Source organism: Notolepis coatsorum, assembly GCF_963971535.1.
Source record: "Notolepis coatsorum genome assembly, chromosome: 19".
Taxonomy (NCBI): Eukaryota; Metazoa; Chordata; class Actinopteri; order Aulopiformes; family Paralepididae; genus Notolepis; species Notolepis coatsorum.
The window spans coordinates 58,941,146-58,969,107 of NC_140183.1; the positions used below are offsets into that span (position 1 = coordinate 58,941,146).

At 43.6% G+C, this 27,962-nt stretch overlaps 1 protein-coding gene across 2 annotated transcripts in view; it reads left to right on the forward strand.

The window, feature by feature from the left end:
- The first annotated feature begins 2,106 nt into the window (after positions 1 to 2,106).
- Positions 2,107 to 27,962, forward strand: part of nod1 (nucleotide-binding oligomerization domain containing 1) — a 42,312-nt gene continuing 16,456 nt past the window's right edge. Inside the window, exons 1-7 of one of the 2 annotated variants that reach the window (XM_084336990.1) lie at positions 2,107 to 2,348; positions 4,541 to 4,722; positions 8,799 to 8,973; positions 13,982 to 15,800; positions 20,031 to 20,114; positions 21,016 to 21,099; positions 23,141 to 23,224. In XM_084336990.1, the coding sequence (XP_084193116.1) occupies positions 4,570 to 4,722; positions 8,799 to 8,973; positions 13,982 to 15,800; positions 20,031 to 20,114; positions 21,016 to 21,099; positions 23,141 to 23,224 (2,399 nt within the window). In that variant the 5' untranslated portion in view covers positions 2,107 to 2,348; positions 4,541 to 4,569. The remainder of the gene's footprint in view (positions 2,349 to 4,540; positions 4,723 to 8,798; positions 8,974 to 13,981; positions 15,801 to 20,030; positions 20,115 to 21,015; positions 21,100 to 23,140; positions 23,225 to 27,962) is intronic. The other variant, XM_084336991.1, reaches the window with a different exon arrangement.

Genomic DNA, 27,962 nt, shown 5'->3' on the forward strand with positions numbered 1-27,962 from the left:
CGTTATTTCAATTAAAAAGATTTAACTAAGAGTGATAATAAGACCGTCTCTGGCTTCGTCCAGCGGACACCAGAGCTCAGCGATGCCGCTCACGGTAGCATATTCTCCCCGCTGGCGATCGGAGCACGGAGGGTTGTGGACCCTCGCCGCAGCCGCGAAGCCGGCGATGCCATTTTTTATTGGTTTGTCATGACAAACCAATTACATAATCCAACATATGTGTAAAGAAACAACATATTCCAGTTAACGGTATATTTTTTTAATGATTCGTTACGGCGTAATCAATACTTCCATTTGTATAAATTGGGTTAAGCAGAGCGCAGTTACCGCCAGATAGCGCTCTGCGTGCGCGTCACAGTTTGATCGCTGTCTCCGTCACAGCCAATCAGTGCATACGGCGTTGTGCGTTGAAATATGACTATTATGTTGGAATCCGAGCGCGATTTGAAGCGGTCTAGCCAGCAGCGTGTGAACTTCCGTGAAGAATTTCCATAGCCGCATTTCGCGGAGACGCTCTCTGATTGGCCGACGCGATGCCAGTTTTTTTCCATTGCCGCATTTCTCGGGTTGGTTAGAATGCAACTCAGTCGACTCGTCAACAACAACAGCAACTGTTACTACACTGAGCTTAGGCACTCTTTCAAAGTTGGTTAAGGTTAGAGTTTGTCTTAGAGCATGGCGATAGAACGCCAGGTAGTTTGCAGGCTGTTCGAGGCGGAAATGGAGTCTGGACAAAGACACAGCTCTTGGCTAACTAACAACAAGCTATATATGGATGCAGTGTGGAGGGACATGTATGGACAATGGATGGACATCAACACAGGCTGGATGGACAATGCCATGGAGTGGATATACTTTATCAACAAGCCAACAACAAGGTAGATTAGCGATCTTAACTCTAGTTTAATACATGATACGTTGTCTACTGATGCCGCAGGCATAACGTTGTACTGCTAGCTGTTAGCTCCGTTAGCTTAGCTGGCCACTTAGTGCATGGAACGGAGTAACGTTAACGTTTAAACGTTATGTCGAGGTCATACAATACTACAGTCGACATAAGGTTAACGTTACCCCGTTTCCATGAAGTGTTTAAATAGCAGCAATCTTATTGAAAATGTAACTACTAAAATGCTCTCTGATGCTGCTGATGCATAATGAATGAATGGTGAGTTGTTTAAAATGACAACATACATGTGTTAATTATTTGATTTGATTGATCCGAGAGACAGAGAGATCGTCTATGTTTGAATGAATGAATGAATGAGAACTTTATTAACAGATTGCAGAATGGGTACAATACAGTACGGCTCAATACACACAATTGTTAAGGGGATGCAGACCAGAGAAAGACGTTTGTCTTGTTTACATCAGGGTCCCAGATTTTCGATTCATATCGATAGTTTAATAGCTAGCCTTGGCTCGTTTAACAATATGCAAAATATGTGTACAGCCCTGTACTCATACTGAAGTTATTCTTGGTATATAATAGGTCTGATTGTGTAACAAATCGATTCCACGTCGCGCTGTGTGTGAGAGAGAGAAGGAGAGAGGGAGAGATCTGCCTGTGTTTGTAGACGGGCGAGTTTTGTTTCTAACTTTTCTATTTATATATTGTGTTTCAAGTTGTGAATTAGAGTCTAGACTATACTTTATTTGACTGGTTGTGTGTTGTTGTAGTAACAGCTGAGCGACTCGTTCATAAGAGCCGATTCATTGCCGTGAGCGTGAGTCGAATCGCTCACGTCTTGCCATGAGTGTTGCGTGGTACTGTACTGTACTGTACAAAATATTTGGTATAGCGCCCCTAGTGGCGAATACCCACCGGCCGCCACTGGTTACCGCAGTATTCCTGCCTGGCTGAGCTGGATGCATCTCGGCTGAGGAGCGCGTTGCGGCTCATGCGCATGCGTGCGCTCGGCCAATCAGAGCAATGCGGAAGGACAAGTGTGCTGCCGAAGGTATTCACGCTGCCAGTGAGAGGATTCACCAGGGCTGCAGCTGGACCCTATTGGAGTCGTGTGTTCATGGACATTTATTTTTCCCTCGAAAAAGGAAGTAAGTGTGGACCAGGGACCAAGTCGGCCTAAATGCCAACGCCTTTTGAGTTTGCGAGTTTTTACTGAATTCATATGAACCTTTATATCACATTGTATGACGCCCCGCCCGTTTCACTTTCACTTCCTCCTACAAACAAACAAACGACTCTCCGATGGATTTCTCTCTCGGGGGATGTATCAGTTTGCAACGGACACAAGGCAAACAACTTCTTGCCAACGGATTATAAAGAGAAAGTGATAATTTCTGTCATCGTGGAGTTAACGGTTGAACCGTGTGGCGACCTAGCGGTGGTGAGCAGAGTGCGCATCGCAACAAAATTGACATTATGTTTGTAAACACTTGTTACATTGACACCATGGGATTTGACAGCTTCATGGGTTGAGGTTAATTAGACTGATGGGACTAGTTCATTTATTCATCATGTGAAATCGTGTGTGTTTAAGTCCCCCCTCGCCTATTTACTTTGAAGACTTGGTTAACTTACTTACTTACTTACTTGTGAGAACCTACTCTTGACAAAACGCCTTTAGGACATTTTGGGTTGTGAGTGACGACATGTTAGAGTTGGCAGGCATCACCGACCTATAGAATAGAAGCTAATTAAGAAGCTAGGAATGAATGTAAGTCAATAAAATGTCCTCGCAAGTAAAACCTGTGTGTGTGTGTTTTAAAGCGAGAGAGAAGCTGTTGGGCTACTAAACACTGCAGGCAACAGTGGCACGATCCGATTTTTTTTTCATAATCTGTGGAACGCACTACCCAAAGCTGTAAAGGGATGTGAATCCTCCATTCAAAACCGCTCTCAAAGAGCACCTACGGGAGGCTGCAATTAGAAACTGGCCACCGTAAATGTCCAACCCCCCCCCCTCCTAATGTACAGTCTCCTCCCCATCATATGTATTATTTTCTGTTGGGCTCTCTGGGTAACAATTTGCATATCGTATATGTCACAAATGTAACAGTACTATATACCGGTATGTCATGTATGTCATAAATGTCACTATGAATTGAAAATGGGGGACCCTGCCTGATGTAAACAAGACAAACGTCTTTTTCTGGTCTGCATCCCCTTAACAATTGTGTGTATTGAGCCGTACTGTATTGTACCCAGTGGTGATTTCATAAGGGGTTGCACTGTGTTTTGAATGACGTCAGGTGTGCATGCACGCGCGCATAAATGTTCCCTCGCCTGTGCACAGAACAGCTCCGACCAGCATTATAATAATAATAACTTTATTTGTATAGCACTTTTCATACAGAGGTTGTACAGGCATAAGCGAGCATAAAAAAGATAGACCGGTAGCAAGGTATGGTAAATCACAGTGTTTCACATTAGGATCTAGCATCGCAATAGGCTCTCTGTTTACAGTTTCATTCAGTAATACAAATAATAAAAATAGTTTAAAATGATTCAGTTTAAAAATAGTCTAAAAATTATAAAAGAGAACAGACATACAACAGAGCAGTGCATCAGTAAGAAGTAAAACGTATCATCCAATTCAACACTCCCCTGTCTGGAACGCTGTTTCTTGCCTCCCACAAGCTGGCTGCAATGTGGACTAAGTCATACATAGCACGAGTCCCCTCCGATACTCGAGGTAACAGCAGTCACATCTTTTCACCTGCGCGGCGTGATCTTTCAGCGTCAGGGGTCTGCGCTTTGGAGGGGCGCCGCCCCCATCACTTCCTGATTCTACTGCGCAGGCACACCAACCGACCTGTAGGAGTCGCTGTCCACAACGCCCAATCCCCACCCATTTGTTTCCCACCCCCTAATACTGCCAATGTGTATTAGTACGGACGACCAGCTAAACTGAAAGCAATGTGGAGCGCTGGGCTCGAACAGGCGAAACCAGCGTCTCCAGTATTCGTGGTGAGCGCCTTGAGTAAAAAGGGGTGTATGTGCCTAAAATGTGTATTTAAAATTATTATTTATATATAATTTTAAATACACATTTTAGGCATGCCTAAATTTAAAATTATATATATATATAATTTTAAATACACATTTTAGGCACATACACCCCTTTTTACAATGTCCCCAAAGCAAATGTTCAGTTTCAATTAGAAACATTTGCAATATAATTATAAATAAGTTAGGGCGGCTACGTGGTGCAGTGGGCAAGGCGCTCACCACGAATACTGGAGACGCTGGTTTCGCCTGTTCGAGCCCAGCGCTCCACATTGCTTTCAGTTTAGCTGGTCGTCCGTACTAATATATAGTACATGCATTTTTGTGTTTTAATGTTATAAAGAGGAACTCAATCTATAATAAAAGCCTTTCATTATAAACATGTGATTCGTTTTAAATAAGATATAACAAGTTATATCCTGAGGATGGAGAAGTCACCAATAGCGAGGAATGACCCAGTTCACACTGGAATCTGAACTTGGCCACATACAAAAAAAAAGAATTGAGCACTTAAGGCTTGCAGTGTGAACATAGCCTTACGTCTGCATTCTCTTCTATCCCACTATGAAGGTGACTGCTTTGCCGAGCAGGCCGGGAACATGGGTCACCTGCAGCTCCTCACTTTGCATAGGGAGCTCCTGGTCTCTCAAGTCAAAAGCACACAGTGCCTCCTGGACAACCTGCTGCAAAGTGGCTTTCTCTGTACAGAAGATGTTGAGATTGTACAGCGCGCCGTCACCAAGACGAACCAGGTAGTGAAAACCAAACGAGGAAATGAATTTTTTTGGCAGAAATGAATGCCAGCGTCACCACATTTAATTTCACAACTAGCCTACATAGATTAGATTCACATTTATTGTCACTATACAGCACAAGTAAAGCACAATGAAAATAGGTTTGGCATCCAAGCAGAGTGCAAATGTAACAGTAAAGTGCAATAGTAATATACAATGTACAGGTGATTAAACTGGGTATAACATATAAATTAGTACTACTGAGTAATGGTGCTAGTAATCAAATGTATGTACAGAGTTGTAGTATTAATATGTACAGTGATATACAGGTATAAAGACACTATGGTACTATGGTAGTAAGTCATACTGACCAGCAACGTAACTAGTAAGGGATATGTAACATGTATAGATATAGTATCTACAGTATACAGTATATACAGCATTATTGTACATGCTATCATACAGAGTTATATGGGTTATAGCAGGTGTATAAGTATGTATATTCAGAGGGGCGGCTACGTGGCGTAGTGGGCAAGGCGCTCGCCACGAATGACGGAGACGCTGGGCTTGCCTGTTCGAGCCCAGCGCTCCACATTGCTTTCAGTTTAGCTGGTCGTTCATACTAATACACATTGGCCGTATTAGGGGGTGGGAAACTGATGGGTGGGGATCGGGCATTGTGGACAGCGACTCCTACAGGTCGGTTGGTGCGCCTGCGCAGTAGAATCAGGAAGTGTCGGGGGCAGCGTGAGCCTCCCACGCGTTACTCCTCGCCACTGAGAGATCGCGCCGCGCAGGTGAAAAGATGCGACTGCTGTTACCTCAAGTACCGGAGGGGACTTGTGCTATGTATGACTTAGTCCACATTGCAGCCGGCTTGTGGGAGGCAAGAAACAGCGTTCGTGACAGGGGAGGGTTGAATTGGATGATACAAAATTGGGATGGGAGAAAATATAGAAAATGGGAGAAAAAGTGGATAAAAAAAAGTATGTATATTCAGACAGATATGGATATATGCAGTAAATATAAATGTATATATACGATACGGTATGTAAAGCACTATTGTTCATGCTATCATACAGTTATATGGGTAGAATATAGTTTGAGGTAGGTAGTTATGATTACTATGATTACAGTGTAGGGCAGTTGTAGATGGTGAAAGCAGTAGGTAGGTATAAATTGAGTATTATTGTTTATTATTTAAAAGGATCCCCATTAGCTGCCACCTAAGTGGCGAGCTAGTCTTCCTGGGGTCCACACAGAAAGACAACATAAAGCAAAACATAACAATACATGAGATACATATGACAATCACAATTCACTTAACACTTTGGGTGCCGGAAAACGCTTTACAGCGTCATTCCCGGCCATGCTCAAGTTGCCGAAGGACGCTTTACAGCGTCTTTAATATCAATATTTCAAAACTCTGTGATCGGATTCATATTTCCCCTCCGCTGGCCTGAGATCCACCAGGAGGACCCACTGAGCTCTCTGGCGGTTCAGGAGCGCCATCTGGTGGCCGATCGGCGCAATCGCCACAACCGGAAGTGCTGTGGAGGTTGTGCTGGTCGGCCATATTACTTCCGGGCACTCGGTTTCGCTCCCGGCACTCTGGCTCGTCACAATATATAGCGATCCATTGCCAATAACTCGATAAACAACATGATTTGGACGTATATAGTATTATACAAGCTGGAAATGGTTCATCAGGATAAACATCCCATAATCGAAAACGGTCTACACCACGCTGATCGTCCAACGGCGCGAGGAAGATCCGGTAAGATTCAGCGTTATTTTTGAACGTGTTCCATATAAACTGTTATGATGAACATATGACCCACACTAGATGAATGATATAACGATTATAAACGATCCCCCGCCCATCCGGTCATCATCAGATCATACGTAGATCATTCTAGAAGTACGTCCAATTGAAATTTTTATATCGCCCCGATTGCCATCAAACTGTATTTCATCATCAATATAATGCATTTGGGGCTATAGATCACGTTCTGGAGAAAGCTGCAGAAAGAGATGAAAACATACTTATACATTAGACCATACTTTACTATGAATATGTGAATGAAAAAGTTTAACGTTGCTACACAATGAACAATACATATAGGACTTTGAATGGGCCCTAATAATGGCAATGTAGCAATAGATTTTAAAAAGTTATAGCCATGCAAAGAAGGGGTACTTCTCCATAGACAAATAGAGCTGGCAATCTATGGTATATCATGAATTTAACCCATGGCACCCAAAGTGTAATTAACAATGATAATCTAAAAACAGTAAAACATTGTAGACATCTTTATAAACATCAGAATATTTTCAGAAAAGGTTATTACATTCATGAGTAAATATTTCATTATTACATTCCTACAGTAGGTATTTCCACTCCCAAACGTGAACAGTATTTGCTCACATACTGTATTTAAGTAGTGCACTTAGGTGGTACTTGAAAGACACTTTGCTATTCAATTTACTTATGTTTAGTGGGCAGTTATTCCAATGATTGATGGCACGATAAACAACCGTGCCTATTCTTTACCGTTAACCATGAGAGTTGACGGTGCATACTGATAGTTTGTTCTCATGGAACAATGTAAGACTAACCTTGCAGAGTATAGGTAACAGAGTTCAAAGTCCGTTCAGTAGGGGTAACGGAGCCTAGAGTATAGGCCAGTGTTTCTCAAAGTGGGGGGCGCAGAGGCATGACAGGGGGGGCCTTGAGATTTATAAAAAAAAAAAATATGGGTTTTTTCTTTTTTTTTTTTATTACAGAAAATTATCACTAAAGTGCTATCTGTTGCAGCTGCACTGTTCTCCATGAAAATACCATTTCTCAAAATCTGAAAATCATTATTTAATAAAACACAGAAAAGGATCACCAAGTTACTCTGGATAAAAAAAAACTTTACAGACAACATTGAGACAAAGCTTCCTGACACATCTCCATCCAAACTCTTGGAAGAAGTCTTTGAAATCTCATCTGATACCACCTAGAGAGCTAGTTTCAGAGTGTGGTGCTGAGTACCAAGTATCTCATCTCATGGCCCACCAAGTATCTCATGATGCAGCAGTTACGGTGTTGATACCATTAACTTAACTGTGTGAAGCTGGCTTTTCATCCATGACAGCTCTGAAAACAAAATATAGGGCCAATTTGAAAGGTCACGATATTGGTGTTATTTCAATAAATTTAAACATGGCCCATTTCATGACTATTTTGTTGGGGCGAGGGGGGGGGGGGGGGGGGCCCAAAATATTTTGGTCCGCCAAAGGGAGGCCTGACAGAAAAAGTTTGAGAAGCACTGGTATAGGCAATGGGAGTTTATATGGCATTGTGTAGGCTACTTCTCCATGTCTGTCTATTGGCATTGCAGGTAATGACATTTTTGTGTTTCGAGCTCAGACTCAACAGTGCACAATTAAGAAACAACAATGAATACAAGAATGGTAATAAGTAGTAGTAGTAGTAGTAAGATAAAATTAAATAGTCAATTATTTACAGAAAGTGTCTTGTGTATAAGTGGGCATATTAACACATTGAGTGCCAGCCATGCGGAGGGCTAAAAGCCTCCATATGCCACCACCCACTTCATTATTCATTATTATTCCAATTCCTGATCGCCATTCCAAATATCGATTGTGTTTATTGATCCAACGCTGGGTACTGGAAATATGTATTCCACGCTGTTCTGATGGTCCAGAATGAATCCGATCCTCTCGGGTGACTTGCCCGAGAAGTAAAATGAGGAAGCAGGATTTTTTCCCCCCCATGTGTTTCATTCAATCCATTCCAAAGGGGTGCAGTACCACAGGGAGAGATGATAGGGGGCGGTATTTTCCCAATGGAGCTCAGAGAGAGTTTGCAGCACTAACGTGTGACTAGATTGATGAAATATGAATTAAAATCGCTAATAAAAAAAAAAGCGAGATATCTCGTCGCTGGCACTCAACGGTCGGCATGAACTAACGAGAAATCTCGTCGCTGGCACTCAAAGTGTTAAGGTGCAGTGCAAGGTGCTTGTGTGTGTGTGTGTGTACACTTGTGTAAATGTAACGTTAAAGTATGTGAACTTTTGCAGGTGCGTGCGATTTTGGAGTTGGTCCAGAGCAAAGGGGAGGAGGCCTGTGAATACTTGATTTATATCCTGTACAAAGTACAGGACGCTTACGTAGACCTGCAGCCATGGCTCCAAGAGATCAACTACCAGCCGACAGATCTGGTGCAGGAGGTGATGGTGCTGAACACGGATCCTAGTACGTCACACCCACAGTCATCTTGGCTGCTTACACTCGGTTCATTTTCTCTTTCTGTTGTAGTTTTCATCACACATTAATGAACAGCCCAATTACACTTCAAATATGTAAATAAAGTACTAATCGACCACAGGGGGAGAATAGAATCGAAGTACTTTATTGATCCCAAGGGAAATTCGGCACCACAGAACGCTCACAATAAACATTTAGGTAGTCAAAAATATAAAATAAGAATTAAGAATACACAGTCAAATATATACATTCTAAAATAGGCATATACATTCTAAAATATACAGCCAAAAATATACAGTAAAATGTAGATGTATAATGTACAGGAAGATATGCAATAATTTATACTGTTATGTTATGTTGCAAAATAGGAGGTAGGGACCGCACTCGGAATATCGTTGTTTTTATTTTCAAGTTGTTATAGCGCACAAAACGTTTTCAGCCATCCGGCCTTCATCAGGCTGTACTTGACAACAGGTGGGAACAATCTGCAATCAGTCAACAGGCTAGGTTGACGTCATGATTAGTAGCAGGGCTAGATTGACGGGTAGATATCACAATATCACATAAATGTGTATGATGGCCACTGTTGGGACTAACGCGTTACAAAGTAACGCATTACAGAAACGAAGTTACTTTTTGCCGCAACTAGTACTCTAATGCATTACTTTTGAAATTCAGTAACGCTACTTACGTTACTGAATGGTTCGTCACTGCGTTATTTGCGTTATATACGGCGTAGATTGATAGCGAGCGGTAGTGATTATTATTATTATTATTATCCTCATCCCCACCCGCGTAGAATGATACGAGGCGATCAGAAATGCGCAAACCAGAAATGCGGCTACGGAAAGAAATAGACCCTCTCTATTGTAAACAAAACAAACGCTCGCTATGAATCTACATAAAAAGAACGCAGTAACAAACTAACAAACCAGTTAGCAACTACTTGGAGAGATAATTAATATACAACATGGAAACGAGATAAAGAACATGTTTGAGGCGCTGCTGGAGTCAACTGGACTAACGTAACGTTACTACATCTCGACCACCGCAGACTTTGGTGAGTGCAATGTGTTCACTGAAACTCAAGTTGATCAACGGATTTTGACTGTACGAAATCTGCCAGGGAATCTCATAATACTAATCAAACAATATAAATATAGTCCTTTCATGCACAATTGATATCCTAACTATTCTAACGTTGCAATGCTTTGATTGATATCTTAAACAACGTTGCAACTTGCAAGATGGTGAATGAATGAATGAATGAAAACTTTATTTAACAGATTGCAGAATGGGTACAATACAGTACGGCTCAATACATACAATTGTTAAGGGGATGCAGACCTGAGAAAGACGTTTGTCTTGTTTCCATCAGGGTCCCCCATTTTCAATTCATAGACATTTATGACATGCATGACATTTATGGCATAGGGACATATAGGTATTTAGTACTGATACATTTGTGACATAAACGGTATTCAAATATACAGTACTGTTACCCCTAGCTTTGGGTAGGGCGTTCCACATTGTTGTGGCATAATTGCGAAACGTGTTTAGTCCCTTGTTTGAGCCGAATCTGGGTTTTACATGATTTGTTGAGCTTCCTCTGGTGTAGTGGTTGTGGTATTCACTGACCTTTGGGAAGTATTTTGACATGTACATGGGTACCCCGGTCGTATAGTGTATCTTGTAGACCAGGCCCATTGCAAGTTGCTGTACTCTGTCGTCTACTCTAAGCCATCCTAGGTTGTCAAAGTGGGCAGGGGTGAGGTGGGTTCTGGGGTTCAGGTCAAGTAGTAGTCTGACCAGTTTGTTTTGTGATGTTTGTAATTTTGTTTTAAGCGCCTTTGAGGTGCTTTGGTACCATAAGGTGCACGCATAGTCGTAGTACCCTTGAATTATAATGGTTATAATGAAACGCTCCGGCGACATCAAGGCTGTTCCTTCAACCGGCGCACTTCTTATTATATCGACTCGGGACAACATTTGTTTGTGTCAGATTTGTGTTTGTATCTAGACCACATTGCTTAGCAGAGTTCGGTGATGTGAATGGAAACTGTCAAGTTGATCAACCGATTTTGAGTACTATCTGGGGCATGGGACTCGGGAGCAATCTTTTTTTTTTATTTATTTTTTTAAATAACTAAATAGTTACTTTTCACAGTAACTCATTACTTTTGGGTGTAAGTAACTAGTACAGTAACGAAGTTACTTTGAAATGAAGTAACTAGTAAAGTAACTGAGTTACTATTTTTCAGTAACTAGCACAACACTGGTGATGGCTATGTATGAAAAACAACAAATTGATACATATTACAATACAATATTTTCAGACCTGTATGGAATAAAAAAGACAGTACATTGGGGGTATCAGGTTGTTAGACCGTTCATTAAACAGTGTACTAGTTTTTTTCTCATACAGTAGATAACTTTGGATAGCACCTAAAGGAATGGAGCTCATATAGTAGATAACTTAGGATAGCTATCAAGTACAGCCTATTTAAGTTGTGTTTGTCACATTTGTCATTTGCACACTGATGAAGGCCGGATGGCTGAAAACATTTTGTGCGCTATAACAACTTGAAAATAAAAACAACGATATTCCGAGTACCTCCTTTTTTGCAACTTAATTAATGTTGGACTACGCACCTGTCTGAGCGCAGTGCTTACCCCATTTTTCTACTAAAATTACTGTTATGTTATGGCCATAAGTAGTATAATTACATATTTTATAAAAAGTTATTTCAATTAAGTACATATATTACATATTAAGAAAATGTAAGCTTGTAATGTTTTCAGAAAACATTTGAGTTCCCCTGCTGTGGAGTGAACACGGGCCACTCACTTGGGAGTCAATGCCTTTACCTCAAGACTACCAAGACACACTTTTCTGATAGCCTCACCCAAACCCTAACCTTAACCACACTGTTACCTTAAACTAACTCAAACCCTAATCTTAACCACACTGTTATCTTAAACTAACCCAAACCAACCATACTGTTACCTTAAACTAACCCAAACCCTAACCGTAACCACACTGTTACCTTAAACTAACCCTAACCACACTGTTGCCCTTAAACTAACCACACAGTGTAACCTCCTTGTATGAATCCGTACATATCAAATACTTACCGGTTCCTACTGGTAATTAAAATGTAATGTACTGTAGGTAGAGATGAAGAGAAGACGGTGAGGAACAAGGGAGTAACAATTGTGTATTTGGAGTGTAACATCATTTACCAGAACTTCCTCATATGAATTCAATATGTATATATATAAATGAAGTGCAGTAAAAACAAATGCTGTCTTTATCAGGATTTCTTTGATTGTTTGTTTGTTTTTCTGGTCTCAACTATTGTCTCTCTTGTTCCTCGTTGTTCTCTTCCTCTGTACCTACATTTAAGTACCAGTAGGAACGGGTATTACCGGATTACGGGAAGTATTTGATATGCACAGATTCATGCAAGTTCCAGGTAATTACACTCTACAACGTGGGCTGTATTATAAAGTGTTACCTTTAAAAATATATATAATAATATACCATATATATTTTAACAATATGTATAATGTAAAAATCCATACCTTTGCATGGACCTATGATATATACTGTACCTTCATATTCTATACCTTCCAGCCTTCATCCTACATGATGTAGAGGGGGAGGTCGGGGTCAGAGCCACACGCTAGGCAGTACTGTACTGTAGTTTCCTTGTTTCAGTGTAGGACATGCTGCTTGTTACACTGGAAAACCATTGTTTGACTATATACAATTGTTTTAACATGATTGCATACAGACATGCACGCACGCATGCAAACACACACACCCACACACAAGCACGGGAGAAACGCTGTGGTATTGCGAGTGCTCACTAGTTGTAATATTTGATTTACCCTTTTAACCCTTTCACTGCCGCACTACCAAACGGTTAACCCTTTCACTGCGACAATACACAGAATGTTAACCCTTTCACTGCCACACAACAGCAGGTTAACCCTTTCACTGCCACACTACAGAAGGTTAACCCTTTACTATCACACTACCGACGGTAACCGGTGAGAAGCTGAGACATGAGCTCACCTACTAACACTAGTGCTTCCTCCCCTCCCAGTCAGTAGGTACGGTGAGAAGCTGAGACATGAGCTCACCTACTAACACTAGTGCTTCCTCCCCTCCCAGTCAGTAGGTACGGTGAGAAGCTGAGACATGAGCTCACCTACTAACACTAGTGCTTCCTCCCCTCCCAGTCAGTAGGTACGGTGAGAAGCTGAGACATGAGCTCACCTACTAACACTAGTGCTTCCTCCGCTCCCAGTCAGTAGGTACGGTGAGAAGCTGAGACATGAGCTCACCTACTAACACTAGTGCTTCCTCCCCTCCCAGTCAGTAGGTACGGTGAGAAGCTGAGACATGAGCTCACCTACTAACACTAGTGCTTCCTCCCCTCCCAGTCAGTAGGTACGGTGAGAAGCTGAGACATGAGCTCACCTACTAACACTAGTGCTTCCTCCCCTCCCAGTCAGTAGGTACGGTGAGAAGCTGAGACATGAGCTCACCTACTAACACTAGTGCTTCCTCCGCTCCCAGTCAGTAGGTACGGTGAGAAGCTGAGACATGAGCTCACCTACTAACACTAGTGCTTCCTCCCCTCCCAGTCAGTAGGTACGGTGAGAAGCTGAGACATGAGCTCACCTACTAACACTAGTGCTTCCTCCCCTCCCAGTCAGTAGGTACGGTGAGAAGCTGAGACATGAGCTCACCTACTAACACTAGTGCTTCCTCCCCTCCCAGTCAGTAGGTACGGTGAGAAGCTGAGACATGAGCTCACCTACTAACACTAGTGCTTCCTCCGCTCCCAGTCAGTAGGTACGGTGAGAAGCTGAGACATGAGCTCACCTACTAACACTAGTGCTTCCTCCGCTCCCAGTCAGTAGGTACGGTGAGAAGCTGAGACATGAGCTCACCTACTAACACTAGTGCTTCCTCCGCTCCCAGTCAGTAGGTACGGTGAGAAGCTGAGACATGAGCTCGGCTGTGACACCCGCTTCATCGCCTCCTACGCGAGGCGGGAGGAGACCCTGCTTGAGGACCTCTACACTGACACCCTGATGGAGCTCCTGAATGACCGCAACGAGAGCCTGGGCTTCCTGGAGAACCTGAAGCAGCTCCTCCAGGGGGAGGTGGGAGTCTTCAACGCCCACGCCGAGACGGTCTACGTGACGGGCGACGCCGGCATGGGGAAATCCATTCTCCTCCAGAAGCTCCAGAACCTCTGGTCCCGGAGGGAGCTGCAGACGGACGCCATGTTCTTCTTCAGGTTCCGCTGTAGGATGTTCAGCGCCTTCAAAGAGACGGACGAGATCTCCCTCAGAGACCTGCTCTTCAAACACAACTGCTACCCGGACCGGGATCCGGACGACGAGGTGTTTGGTTACATCCTGCGCTTCCCGGAGAAGGTGCTGTTCACTTTCGACGGCTACGACGAGATCCAGGGGGACGTGGACCTGACGAACATCCCCGAGGTCGTCTCCCCGGAGGAGAAGACTCACCCCCTGCTGCTGCTGGTCAACCTGCTGAGCGGGAAGCTTCTCGGCGGCTCCCGGAAGGTCCTGGCGGCGCGGACGGGGACGGAGGTCCAGAGCAAGGTGGTCCGGAAGAAGGTGGCTCTCCGCGGCTTCTCCCCGACCCACCTGCGGAGCTACATCGCTCTGCACTTCAAGGAGCAGGAGCACCGGGACCTGGTGTCCGTCCAGCTGGAGGCCAGTCCGCACCTCTGTGGCCTCTGCTGCGTCCCTCTCTTCTGCTGGATCGTCTTCAAGAGCTTCGCGCACCTGCATGCCGCGCACGATAATTTCGAGCTGCCCGAAACCTGCCTCACGCTCACCGGCATCTTCCTCCTGTTGTCCGAGGTTTTCCTCAGCCGGTCGGCCTCGTCTCCCCCGGGCCTGCTGAAGAGGAGCGCCAGGTGCACCTCGGAGACGTTCAGGGTAGGACTGAGGCCTCTGGCAGCCTTTGCCAAGCTTGCCCTGCAGGGTATGAAAAGGGGGATCTTCATTTTCGACCAGGAGGAGGTCGCCGCCTGCGGCCTGACCGAGGAGGACCTGCTGGTGGGATTTCTCCATCCCGTGAGCCGCTACGACGCCTGCGGAAGCCCCGGCAGCTTTGAGTTCCTCCATGTCGCCCTGCAGTCTTTCCTGGCCGCCTTCTCTCTGACGCTGGACGACCAGGCCGCGGTGAGCTCCATCGTAGACTTCTTCACCGAGTGCAGCAGGAAAAGGAACACATTTTGCCTGCCTTGTGCCTCCTGCATCGGGGGATCCTCCAAACCCAGAGAAAAGAACCCGTTCAAAACCAACGACCACCTTCAGTTCACAAACCTCTTCCTGTGCGGGCTGCTCTCCAAGGCGAACATGGGCTTGATGGAGCATGTGGTACCTCCGGTTCTGTTGAAGAGAAAAAGAGCCTTCCTGAAGTCCTTCCTGTCGACCAGCATGAGGTCGCACCTCCGCGGCTTGCCTCAGTGCAGCGACGGTAGCGGCGGTAATAGGGTTCATGTGCTGCCGCACTTCCTGTGGATGGTGAGGTGCATCTTTGAGACAGGAAGTGACGACGTGGCCCGGGTGACGGCGAAGGGCATCACGGCCGACTTCATCAAGCTGGGCTACTGCAACGTCTGCTCGGCTGACTGCGGCGCCCTGAGCTTCGTGCTGCAGCATCGCAAGAAGTTGCTCGGGGTCGACATGGACAACAACAACATCGGCGACTATGGAGTCAAGCAGCTGAGGCCGTGCCTTGGCAAGATGACGGTGGTGAGGTGAGAAGTACAGACACGGGGTAAGACATCTGCAGGGTATTAAAAAGTCTTAGGAAGTATTACATTCATAATTCTCAATTTAAGGCCTTAACACATTCTGTGCCATGCAGTATGCCCATCTTATACCACTCTCTGCCAGTGCTGTAACCCTATGGTGTAGGGGTGTAACGGTACGTGTATTCGTCCCGCGAATTTACGGTGCGGTACGTGCAGCCATACGAAGAATACGCCTCACAGCACAAACACACCAGTCGCACATGCAGGCAATCGCGAGGTCCGTGCGAGAACAGCGTGCGTGGCCGGGCACACAGAGTCCAACTTCAGAGCGGGCGAAAGTGCACGGAGAAAGGCACATTTACATTGGAACAGCTGCAGAGTCATTACAATTTTACAGTTTTCTTTCGTTTTCTTGTTTGCCCAATAATGTTAACCAAATGAAACCAATGAAAAGAAACACACCAACAAACACACCAACATTCTCCCCCGCCGGACTCGAGTAGGGGCAATCTGCAGTGCCGCAGCCCCATACATTGCCGGACTCACGGGCACAGCTGATCAAATAATAAAAAAAGAAACATACTTTTCCTATAGAAAATTATTCTATTTAATAATTATAATAAATATATAATAATATATATTTTTTTATAATAATAAATATTATATTAATAATTATTATAAATATTTTCTTTCTGTTGTACCGAACTCGTACTGAACCGTGACCCCAATACCGAGGTACATACCGAACCGTAGCTTCTGTGTACCGTTACACCCTAGGCCTAAAAGAAAAAATGGGTTGTTTCCGGTTGCCGACCGACCCTGCCGATTTAGGTGCGACCCAATGTATTTTATGAGTTAAAAAAATATATATATTACATTTTTTCTTTTTTTTTTTTTTACAATAAAGTTTCATAGACATCTTAGTCAAACCTTTAGTATTATGGATATTAAACATGCTGGCAGAGTACATGCATCCATGTTGTTGTGAACATTTTAATTAAATAAAGAAATTCCCTATCCATAGTTGACGTGGGAAAGAATAAAAAATAAATAAATAATCAAATAAATTCCCTACCTACCCATGGCCTTAACTGACAACCAACAGGAAACAAACAATATTTTCTTTTATGCCCTACTATAGAGTGGCTCAGGGTAGGACTATTTTGCCTGCCTTGTGCCTCCTGCATCGGGGGATCCTCCAAACCCAGAGAAAAGAACCCGTTCAAAGCCAAACCTTAACACCTGTGCAAGTTAAATATAATACTTTTTAACACCTTTTAACACATCTTGCGCCAAAGACGAGTTTACTCGTTATTGCCCGCCAATCGCTGTGCGCCAACACGGCCTCAGCTGCTTGACTCCATAGTCGCCGATGTTGTTGTTGTCCATGTCGACCCCCAACGATTGGCGGGCAATAACGAGTAAACTCGTCTTTGGCGCAAGATGTGTTAAAAGGTGTTAAAAAGTATTATATTTAACTTGCACAGGTGGTCGTTGGCTTTGAACAGGTTCTTTTCTCTGGGTTTGGAGGATCCCCTGATGCAGGAGGCACAAGGCAGGCAAAATGTGTTCCTTTTCCTGCTGCACTCAGTGAAGAAGTCTATGATGGAGCTCACCACGGCCTGGTCGTCCAGCGTCAGAGAGTCAAGTCAAGTCAAGTCAAGAGTTTTATTTGTCACGGCATACGAGTATACAATGAAATGCGGGTGGTCTTGCCCGCAACGATGTGCAATACAGTGGGTACAACATATAATAGAATCCAATACAAAAACATTGTGCAATAACAGGTAACAGGTAACATGGTGTGACATCAAAATCGGTATCTGTACATAGTTATTTACAGAGCATTGGATCCTCATTGGATAATGCCCTTGACGTTGGCGGCGCCAAGAATCGCGCCCCTCAGACAAGTTCAAAGACGAGTCTGGACAAGTTGAGACATGCCTGGGGCCAGCGCATTGATTCCAGACAAGAGCTTCGGTTGCGCACTAGAAAGCCCTCTAAGTATATATATTGTGGAAGGCGCAAACAGTAGCAGTTCGGCGTTCGTGTGTGAAGTAAACAGAAGTTCGATCTAATGCAGTAATGACAAGTTCGTCCGAAGTAATGCAACAGCAGTAGTTGAACCTAGCGTATAGTAGCAGAGTCAAGTTCGACCTAACTTAATGTGAAGTAAAGAGTCGTCATTTAGTGTGAATCGTATTACAGCAGTTCGTTCGGTGTGCAGCATTAACAAGCAGTTCGTTCGTTTAGTACCTAGCATGAACCTTAGCAAGCGTGTGTGGACTTAAAGTAATTAGTGCCAGAACACGAGGTGGACCTAGCAGCAGAACTATTGGACATGTGCGCATTGGAACCTACCGCGGCGATATTGTAGAACCATTATTGGTGGATTATAGTGACTTGTGGAAACGTAGAACCGTGGAGAAGAGCATCGTTAATACCCTCGTCGTTTGGATTTAACTACCCTGAAGATTCTACATCGGGCTAGCTTCGGGGACGAAGCTGGCTGGCTATCATCATTGCTATCGGGCATTGGATTACAGCTATTACCTTGCTACCGAGCACTTGGATTATAAAGACCGGATCCGTATGAGAACCCCTTTTCTTCAAGTGACCAGCCTGAGTATCCGTACATTCTTCATTCCTCTGGAGCTTACAACTCTGTGGGAGGATATCACCAGTCTCCAGCTATACCCTCGTTTTGCCCCCCTATATTGCCATCTCACGCCAGGCGGCGTCTGGTCTAGTATACCTAGCCTAGGAATGATTCTATTCCCACTGCTACTCTCTGACTTTCTAATATCATTCGCCATAAAAGAGCGACCCAGTAATTATCAGTTGTATCTTCTGCATAATAATAAAATACTGTAAATGATATCTCCTTGTCACCGTGCCGTCTATTTGAGTGTCTGCCATAATTAACTGTACTGTCTGGCAAGTAATAATAATAATAATAATAATAATAATAATAATATGTAGTAGTGGTTTAATCTATCACAATCTTTAATACAGTCAGGGTTTTGTAACCCCTCAGTTACAGTTACTGTTGCTACTACTGATTTAAAGTAGTAGAGAGAAGGCGGCCAGGAAAGACTGCAGGGCGACGTGGAGGAACTCAAACGCGTATTACACATAATCAATTGGCGTTTCGTTCCTATACACGCTATATAAAAAAATTCAAATTCATATGATCGCTATACATTACACTCAATCATGCGTGAAGGAAAGGGGGGGGGTCGTTTATGATTCCTTGATTGTCACTAACTGCTTTCTTTAGTACGACACCATATGTCGATCAGATAGATTGCAATGAAATAAATAGACAATCGAGCTGGAAATAACGTTAGATTCCTCTTACCTGTGGCCGATGCGTCTGGAGATTTTTTTTCTCCAATTATTTGATGTCGATCTGCTAGAATCAGCGGTTCCCAAACTTTTTTGGCCGTGCACCCCCTGTCACCTCCCGACCTAGCTGACGCACCCCCCAATGGGTTTCTGTTAGAAAAAATTGTTGCTGGTCTCCGTGCACAGATGAAGCACACCTGTGTCAGACACGCCTGAGACATTATTGTTTATTATTATTATTAAAACGTACGTTTTTTATTAAAACGTTTCTTGAATTTCATGATTTACACAGTGAAAATCCCCATTTGAAATAATGTATATTAGTTATATTTATTAGGCATAAAAAAAATATTGTTTGGTTCCTGTTGGTTGTCAGTTAAGGCCATGAGTAGGTAGGGAATTTTTTTTGTTTTTTTTTATCTCTTCCCACGGCGACTATGGATAGGGAATTTCTTAATCTTTTTTTCTTTTTTTTTAACCACCATTAGCCTTTCCACCTAGAGGGCGCTCGCGCACCACTTAAATCCCCATGAAACGGCTAGCAGAATGCTATTTGATTCCACATATTTACTGTATCTGTTTCCTGTGGAAACCGGATAATTGATATTGATGGGCATTTATAGTAGCCAATTACGGTCAACCCATTAGCTAGCAAGCTAATGTTAGCAACATAGGTTAGCAACAACTACATTTTGTTCAATGTAGTTAAGGAGGCAGAGTGCTAGCTCAGTTACAATGTGCTGTAAATGTCAAGCATTTCATTGGACGCCAAATAAGTGTGCTGGATCACTCATCAGCATTTTATTAAACGTTTTCCAGGAAATTTCAAACATCTATTTTGATTTCATGGAGCCTTTAACACTATTCCAAACTGTTTGCGCCCAGGTTGTGTGTCAATCAGATTTCCGACAGCAGTGTTGAGGTGCTGGCAGAGGAGCTGATCAAGCACAAAGTGGTGGAGACTCTAGGGTGAGTCAATACACAGTTCCAGTTGCATAAAGATACCTGCAGAATTGTACCGTTTTGTGAGTAAAATAACCAGATAGGCCTACTGTATATCAGGGCACCAATATTTGCCTAAACTCTTGTATCAGCTTAGTACAGGGTGAATTAGGTGAATCCATGAGCAAATGTGTTAATCGTACCGGATCCAGTTCTGTATCAGTCGGACCCCAGTGTGTATGTATATCTATCCACGTCTGTCTGTACATATCTGCATATAATCCTTTTTACGTATCTGTAGATTCTATATCTGTACATATCCCTTACTGTACCCTACTCTTACTAGTTTCACTGCCGGCCAGTATGACTTACTACCAGTGTGTTTATGCCTGTATCACTGTACATATTAATACTACAACTCTGTATATAGATCTGATTAGCACTGTTTTATATAGGCCTATATACTAATTTATATATTTCATTCCCAATTTAATCACCTGTACATTGTATATTACTATTGCACTTTACTGTTCCATTTGCATTCTGGTTGGATGCCAAGCTTCTTTTCGTTGTACTGTACTGTATAATGACAATACATTTTAATCAAATCTAATATCAGGGCACCAATATTTCCCAAAATCTTGTACTGTATCAGTTTAGTACAGTATATTGAATCCATGAGCAAGTGTGTTAATTGTATTGGACTCCAGTGCGTATGATCGACGACCAAATGATACATTCATTACAATTATTTTACAATTTAGTCATTTAGCTGAACGCTTTTATAACAAAGTGACAGACAGATTGTGAACAACATGTCAGCAGGAGGGGTCTTGGCTCTGGCAGCTCATGGTCAGTGGCGTTGTTCGTCAGATAATATCGAGCTTGAGTGTTACACTCTGAGTGCATTGTCTCATTCTCTTTACAGACTGTACAAGAATCACATCACAGATGTTGGAGCCAAACTCGTTGCTCAGATCATCAAGGAATGCCCAAAGTTACGAGTTCTCAAGTATGTTACCGATATTGTAACTTTGTAACAGAGACGTCTCATGAAGTAGTGATGCACATACTGTACCTGCATAATCCTTTTACGTATATGCAGACATCATTTTTACATATATCTATATCTGTACATATCCCTTACCTACTCTTGCTAGTTATGGTGCTGGCCAGTATGACTTAATACTAGGGATGTCCGATATTATCGGCCGATATTGGCATTAAAATGTGATATTGGAAATTATCGGTATCTGTTTTAAAAAAAAAATATATATATATTTTTTTACATTTATTTAACCTTTATTTACCCAGGCAAGCAAGTAAGAACTAATTCTGATTTTATTTATTGTCAAAAGTATGCATAATGTTGTGTTAATTCCATGACAAGAGATATGTAATGTTAATTACCTGAAATTATTCAGTTTTGGGGGGGGGGGGGGGGGGGGGGGGGGAGAAACCCTGCATATATCGGTATCGGTTGATATCGGTATCGGAATATTAAGAGTTGGACAATATCGGTATATCGGTATCGGTAAAAAAGCCAATATCGAGCATCCCTACTTAATATACCATAGTGTCTTTATAGCTGTATCACTGTACATAATAATACTACAACTCTGTACAGCACTAGTACTCAGTAGTACTCATTTCTATATTTTATACCCAGTTTAATCACCTGTACATTGTATATTACTGTTGCACTTTACTGTTACATTTGCACATTTGAATCTAATCTAACCTAACCTAACCTACGTAATCTAACCTAGTCTAATTTTACCTAACCTAGTCTAATTTAACCTAACCTAGTCTAATTTAACCTAACCTAATCTCACCTCATAACCTCATCACCTCACCTCCTCACCTCATCATCTCATCACCTCACATCATCTCATCACCTCATCACATCACCTCTTCACCTCATCACATCATCTCATCACATCACCTCATCACATCACCTCATCACATCATCACCTCATCACATCATCTCATCACCTCATCACCTCACATCATCTCATCACCTCACCTCATCACCTCTCATCACCTCACATCACCTCATCTCATCACATCTCATCACCTCATCACCTCATCTCCTCACCTCATCTCCTCATCACCTCACCTCATCACCTCATCTCATCACCTCATCTCATCACCTCACCTCATCATCTCATCACCTCATCATCTCATCACCTCACCTCATCACATCACCTCATCTCATCATCTCATCACCTCACCTCACCATCACCTCATCACCTCATCACCTCACCTCATCTCATCACCTCACCTCATCATCTCATCACCTCACATAACCTCATCTCATCACCTCATCATCTCATCACCTCACATAACCTCATCTCATCACCTCATCTCCTCATCACATCACCTCATCTCACCTCATCATCTCATCACCTCATCACCTCACCTCATCACCTCATCATCTCATCACCTCACCTCATCACCTCATCATCACCTCACCTCCTCACCACCTCATCATCTCATCACATCACCTCATCTCATCACCTCATCACATCACCTCATCTCATCACATCACCTCATCACATAATCTCATCACCTCATCACCTCATCTCATCTCCTCATCACATCACCTCATCACATCACCTCATCTCATCACCTCATCATCACCCCATCACCTCATCAACACATCACCTCATCACCTCACCTCATCTCATCACCTCACCTCATCATCACCTCATCACCTCATCTCCTCACATAACCTCATCTCATCACCTCATCTCCTCATCACATCACCACATCACATCACCTCATCATCTCATCACCTCATCATCTCATCACCTCACCTCATCATCTCATCACCTCATCACCTCACCTCATCATCTCATCACCTCATCACCTCATCACCTCACCTCATCATCACATCATCATCTCATCACCTCATCATCACCTCACCTCATCATCACCTCATCATCTCATCTCCTCACCTCATCACCTCACCTCATCACATCACCTCACCTCATCACCTCACCTCATCTCCTCACCTCATCTAATCTAATCTCGCACGACTGTCTCCCCAGGATTGGCATCAACAAGATCACTAGTGTCGGTGGGAAGTACTTGGCCAGCGCCGTTCAGAAGAGCACCTCCATCTTTGATGTGGGGTGAGAGTGTAGTGACCTATCTCAAACCCTGCCCTCTTTTCTTCATCCTCCCTCGGGAAGCATACTAGGAATGTCTGACCACTAAGGGCTAGATCCACAAAGAATGGATTGCACGGAGCAAGTTGCACCCTTACTTACAATTCATTATGAATTGAAAATGGGGGACCCTGATGTAAACAAGACGAAAGTCTTTCTCTGGTCTGCATCCCCTTAACAATTGTGTGTATTGAGCCGTACTGTATTGTACCCATTCTGCAATCTGTTAATAAAATGTCCACTCAATAAATCACTGTGCAGATTGATTGATTGAACATTTTATTAACAGATTGCAGAATGGGTACAATACAGTACGGCTCAATACACACAATTGTTAAGGGGATGCAGACCAGAGAAAGACTTTCGTCTTGTTTACATCAGAGTCCCCCATTTTCAATTCATAATGAATTGTAAGTAAGGGTGCAACTTGCTCCGTGCAATCCATTCTTTGTGGATCTAGCCCTAAGTGTGTCTGACTCTTAACCACCAAACCCTGCACGGACTACAACGTATGACGTATACCATGCCAGTTAGGGTACCTTGTGTATACTGTTTACTTTTACTCTTACTCATAGTATACTGTTACGACCCCTGTGAGTCTAAGGGTAAAGGGCTGTAACATAACAGTTGGTTGACAGAAAAGATGGACCAGGTTTGTAAACAACAATGATATTTATTGAATAGAGGCAAAGGAAGCACATGTAGCTCAGGGGTGAGCCCAGGCCAAAACAACAAACAAACACCACTATACTCCAAATAAACACAATCTAATCTATGGTAAAAGAGATTACATTACCTAAACTACTCTTACCTAACCAAAACAGGAGAAAACAATGTCCAAAGGAAATGGCAGCTCACCCCATCTGTGCTTCCTGAGAAAGAGAGAAAAACACATTAATTATACAGAAACAAAAGCAGAATATATACAAAAACAAACTATGGCTAACAATGCTCTCTCTGTGGCCATACACACACAAGGAAATTACTACTAAGCACCAAAGGCCAATAAACGAAATGCAATGCTGTCAAAGTTACAGGTTTACCAAAATCACAACAAGCCTAGCCTCATGCCAGAGAGAGAGAAAGACTGAAGTGAGAAGCCATGTTTTAACAGGTGTGGGGTGATCCATGATTGGGTGGTGTGGATTGAGTGTTGGAGTCTGAAGCCATCCACCAATCGGTGCTGTATTGCAATAATGGAAGAATTGACCAATGGTGAAGGGAACAATGGCTGGAGGGAGGAAACAAACAAAATGGAGAACACACACACATGGAGACACACTGGGGAATATATACATTGGAATGTAACACCCCCATACATAAGACAAAAAACATGCCTACATAAACTACCAACTAAACATGTTTTTTTTTTTCTTTAACAACGAGATAACATCCCCGAGATAACATGCACTCCAAAACAAAGAGCTATGAAAAAACTAGCAGCAACATAAAACGAGTCCACAGCAACATAGACCGAGTAGACAGCAAAAATAGATCAAGTCGACAGCAATATACAGTAGAACGAGTCGACAGCAAAATAGAACAAGTCGACAGCACGAGAGATTTAACTCCGAGATAGAGCATCCGCCAACACATTCTCAGACCCCTTCTTATGCTTTATGCTGAGGTTATAATTTTGCACTATGAGCGCCCAACGCATGAGGCGCTGATTGTGGTTGTACATCCGCGACAGAAAAACCAATGGGTTGTGGTCGGTGTATACTACCACTGGTAATACGCTCGAACCGACATACACCTCAAAATGTTGCAACGCATACAACATAGCCAAAGTCTCCTTTTCAATAGTGGAATAGTTTAGTTGATGTTTGTCAAATTTCCGGGAGAAATAACAAACCGGGTGACTGACACCATCATGATCTTCCTGTAATAACACCCCTCCAGCTCCCACCCCGCTGGCATCCACCTCCAGCTGGAACGGCAGGGAGAAATCTGGAGCAGAGAGAACAGGGGAACTGCATAAGAGAGCTTTAACACCATCAAATGCATTTTGACAATCAGCTGTCCAAATGAATGGTTTGGACGGGCTACACAGGCTAGTGAGAGAAGTGACGACAGAAGAAAAGTTCCGGCAAAAACCACGGTAATACCCAGCCATCCCAAGGAATCTACGCAATTCCCGCCTAGTAGTAGGCACTGGAAAAGTTGTGATTGCAGATATTTTTGCATCCACCGGACGCACTTGGCCTTGTCCTACCTGCTTACCAAGATAGGTAACCGTAGCCTTGCCGAACTCACACTTGGCAAGGTTAAGGGTCAGGGAGGCTCCAGCTAAGCGGTCAAAGACAGTTTGCAAGGTTGTCATATGGTCACGCCAGTTGGTCGAATAGACAACCAGGTCATCGAGATAGGCATTACAATTTGGAACACCAGCCAGGACTAGGGTCACCAGTCGCTGGAAAGTGGCCGGGGCATTACGCATTCCAAAAGGCATTACAGTATATTGCAAAAAATTGTCAGGAGTAACAAACGCAGAGATTTCCGAGGCACGGGGGGTCAAAGGGACCTGCCAGTAACCCTTTAACAAATCTAGTTTGCTAACATAGGTGGCAGATCCAAGGTTGTCAATACAATCTTCCATGCGGGGCAGTGGGAAGGAATCAGGCACGGTGACAGCATTTACCTTTCGGAAATCAGTACAAAATCTAGGAGTTCCATCCGATTTGGGAGCTAACAAGCAAGGTGAACTCCAGGGACTGCAACTTGGCTTGGCTAAACCATGTTTTAACAAATAGTCAACCTCCTGTTGCATCATGGCCCTCTTGGTGATGTTAACACGGTATGCATGTTGCTTGATAGGCACAGCATTGTTAACTTTAATATCATGGGCCAATACAGAAGTACAGGAGGGAACATCACCAAACAGAGCCATGTAGGCCTGAATCAAATTTGTGATGTCCTCTCGCTGCTCCTCAGGTAAGTGTGCTAAGTGAGTGGGCAGGTTGAATAACATCTGTGTTGGACAATCTAGCACCCTGATGGGCTGCATTGCGCAACTCCAAGCCATCTACATCCTCACCACTAACGTCAGGAGAGTCCGGAACTATTGGAGTTGAGGCAACAGCAGAGACGGCCAGTCCGGCTGTCTGGTCTGAGGTCTTCACCTGCACACTATCTCTGGAAAAATATGGTTTAAGCATATTGATGTGGCAAACACGAGAGTGACGTTTACGATCAGGGGTGCGAACCACATAGTCTGTATCACTTATCTTCTTGTCTATTGCATACGGTCCGGAAAAACGAGCGGAAAGAGCAGAACCAAGGATAGGTAACAGGACTAGAACCTTATCACCTGGCTGGAAAGATCGAGAAACAGCTTTCTCGTCATAGTGCCGTTTCATAGTTCTCTGGGAAGAAGAGAGCGCTTCTTTTGCGAGAGAGCACGCCTGATGCAGTCGCTCTCGAAACTGGCTAACAAAATCTAGAACATTAGTGGGTGTGCTGGCACCCTTTGACATGAACCGTTCTTTAAGAACTTTCAGAGGCCCTCTAACAGTGTGCCCAAAAACGAGCTCAGCAGGACTGAAACCAAGAGACTCCTGTATGGTCTCTCGCGCAGCAAATAGAACAAGGGGGACACCCTCATCCCAATCTTTCTCTGTGTCTAAGCAATATTTACGCAGCATGGACTTTAAGGTCTGATGCCAACGTTCTAGAGCCCCCTGAGTTTCAGGGTGGTAGGCACTGGACACTATATGTCGGATACCCAGGGACTGTAACACTTGCTCAAATAACCTAGACAGGAAGTTGGTGCCTTGGTCCGTTTGTACTACCTTAGGCAGTCCAAACGTGGAGAAGAACTACGTCAAAGCCTTAATTATTACAGGCGCTGTAATTCTGCGAAGAGGGATAGCCTCAGGGAAACGGGTGGCGGTACACATTATTGTCAACAAAAACTGATTGCCGGCTTTGGTCCTTGGCAACGGACCAACACAGTCAACTATGACATGTTCAAATGGTTCACCGACCGCTGGTATAGGACAGAGGGGAGCAGGTGGAATTACCTGGTTTGGCTTTCCGGTGATCTGACAAGTACTACAGGTACGACAGTATTGTGCTACATCGGACTTCAAACCGGGCCAAAAGAAATGTTGAAGTATTCTGTTGTATGTTTTAGTGACTCCCAAGTGTCCAGACCAAGGGTGGTCATGGGCCAAGAACAGTACATGCTGACGATAAACTGCAGGGACAACAATCTGATAAACAGTGCTCCAGTCTGGTACCTGATCTGGTAGCCCTATCTCCGATTGTGCATGCTCTGCCAGTCTAGTACCATGGGACCTCCATGTACGCATCAAAACTCCTTCATCTACAAAATAAGAATGCAACTCTCTCCTCTGTTCTGTTTCAAGAGAAGAGAAACATTTTGCAAGAGAAGGGTCAGCCTTCTGGGCAGTAATTAGCATTTCACGAGTAACGGGTAACTTCAATGCGTCGGAACTAGTTACAGTTGTCTGTGGGGGTACCTTACTATGAGTCGGTGGTTTGTCAGCGGTATCAGAAGTTGGAGCCAGCAACTCCTCCCTGACAAAGGCTGAAGCAAAAACAGAGTCAGACAAATTAATTTCATCACCTCTCTTTTTCAATTGAGCCCGAGTGACAACACTTGCAGAAAAAACTTCAGGGAAGTTCTGTGACAAGTCATCAGGCAGAGAATCTGTGTCTGGGTGATCCAACACTTCCA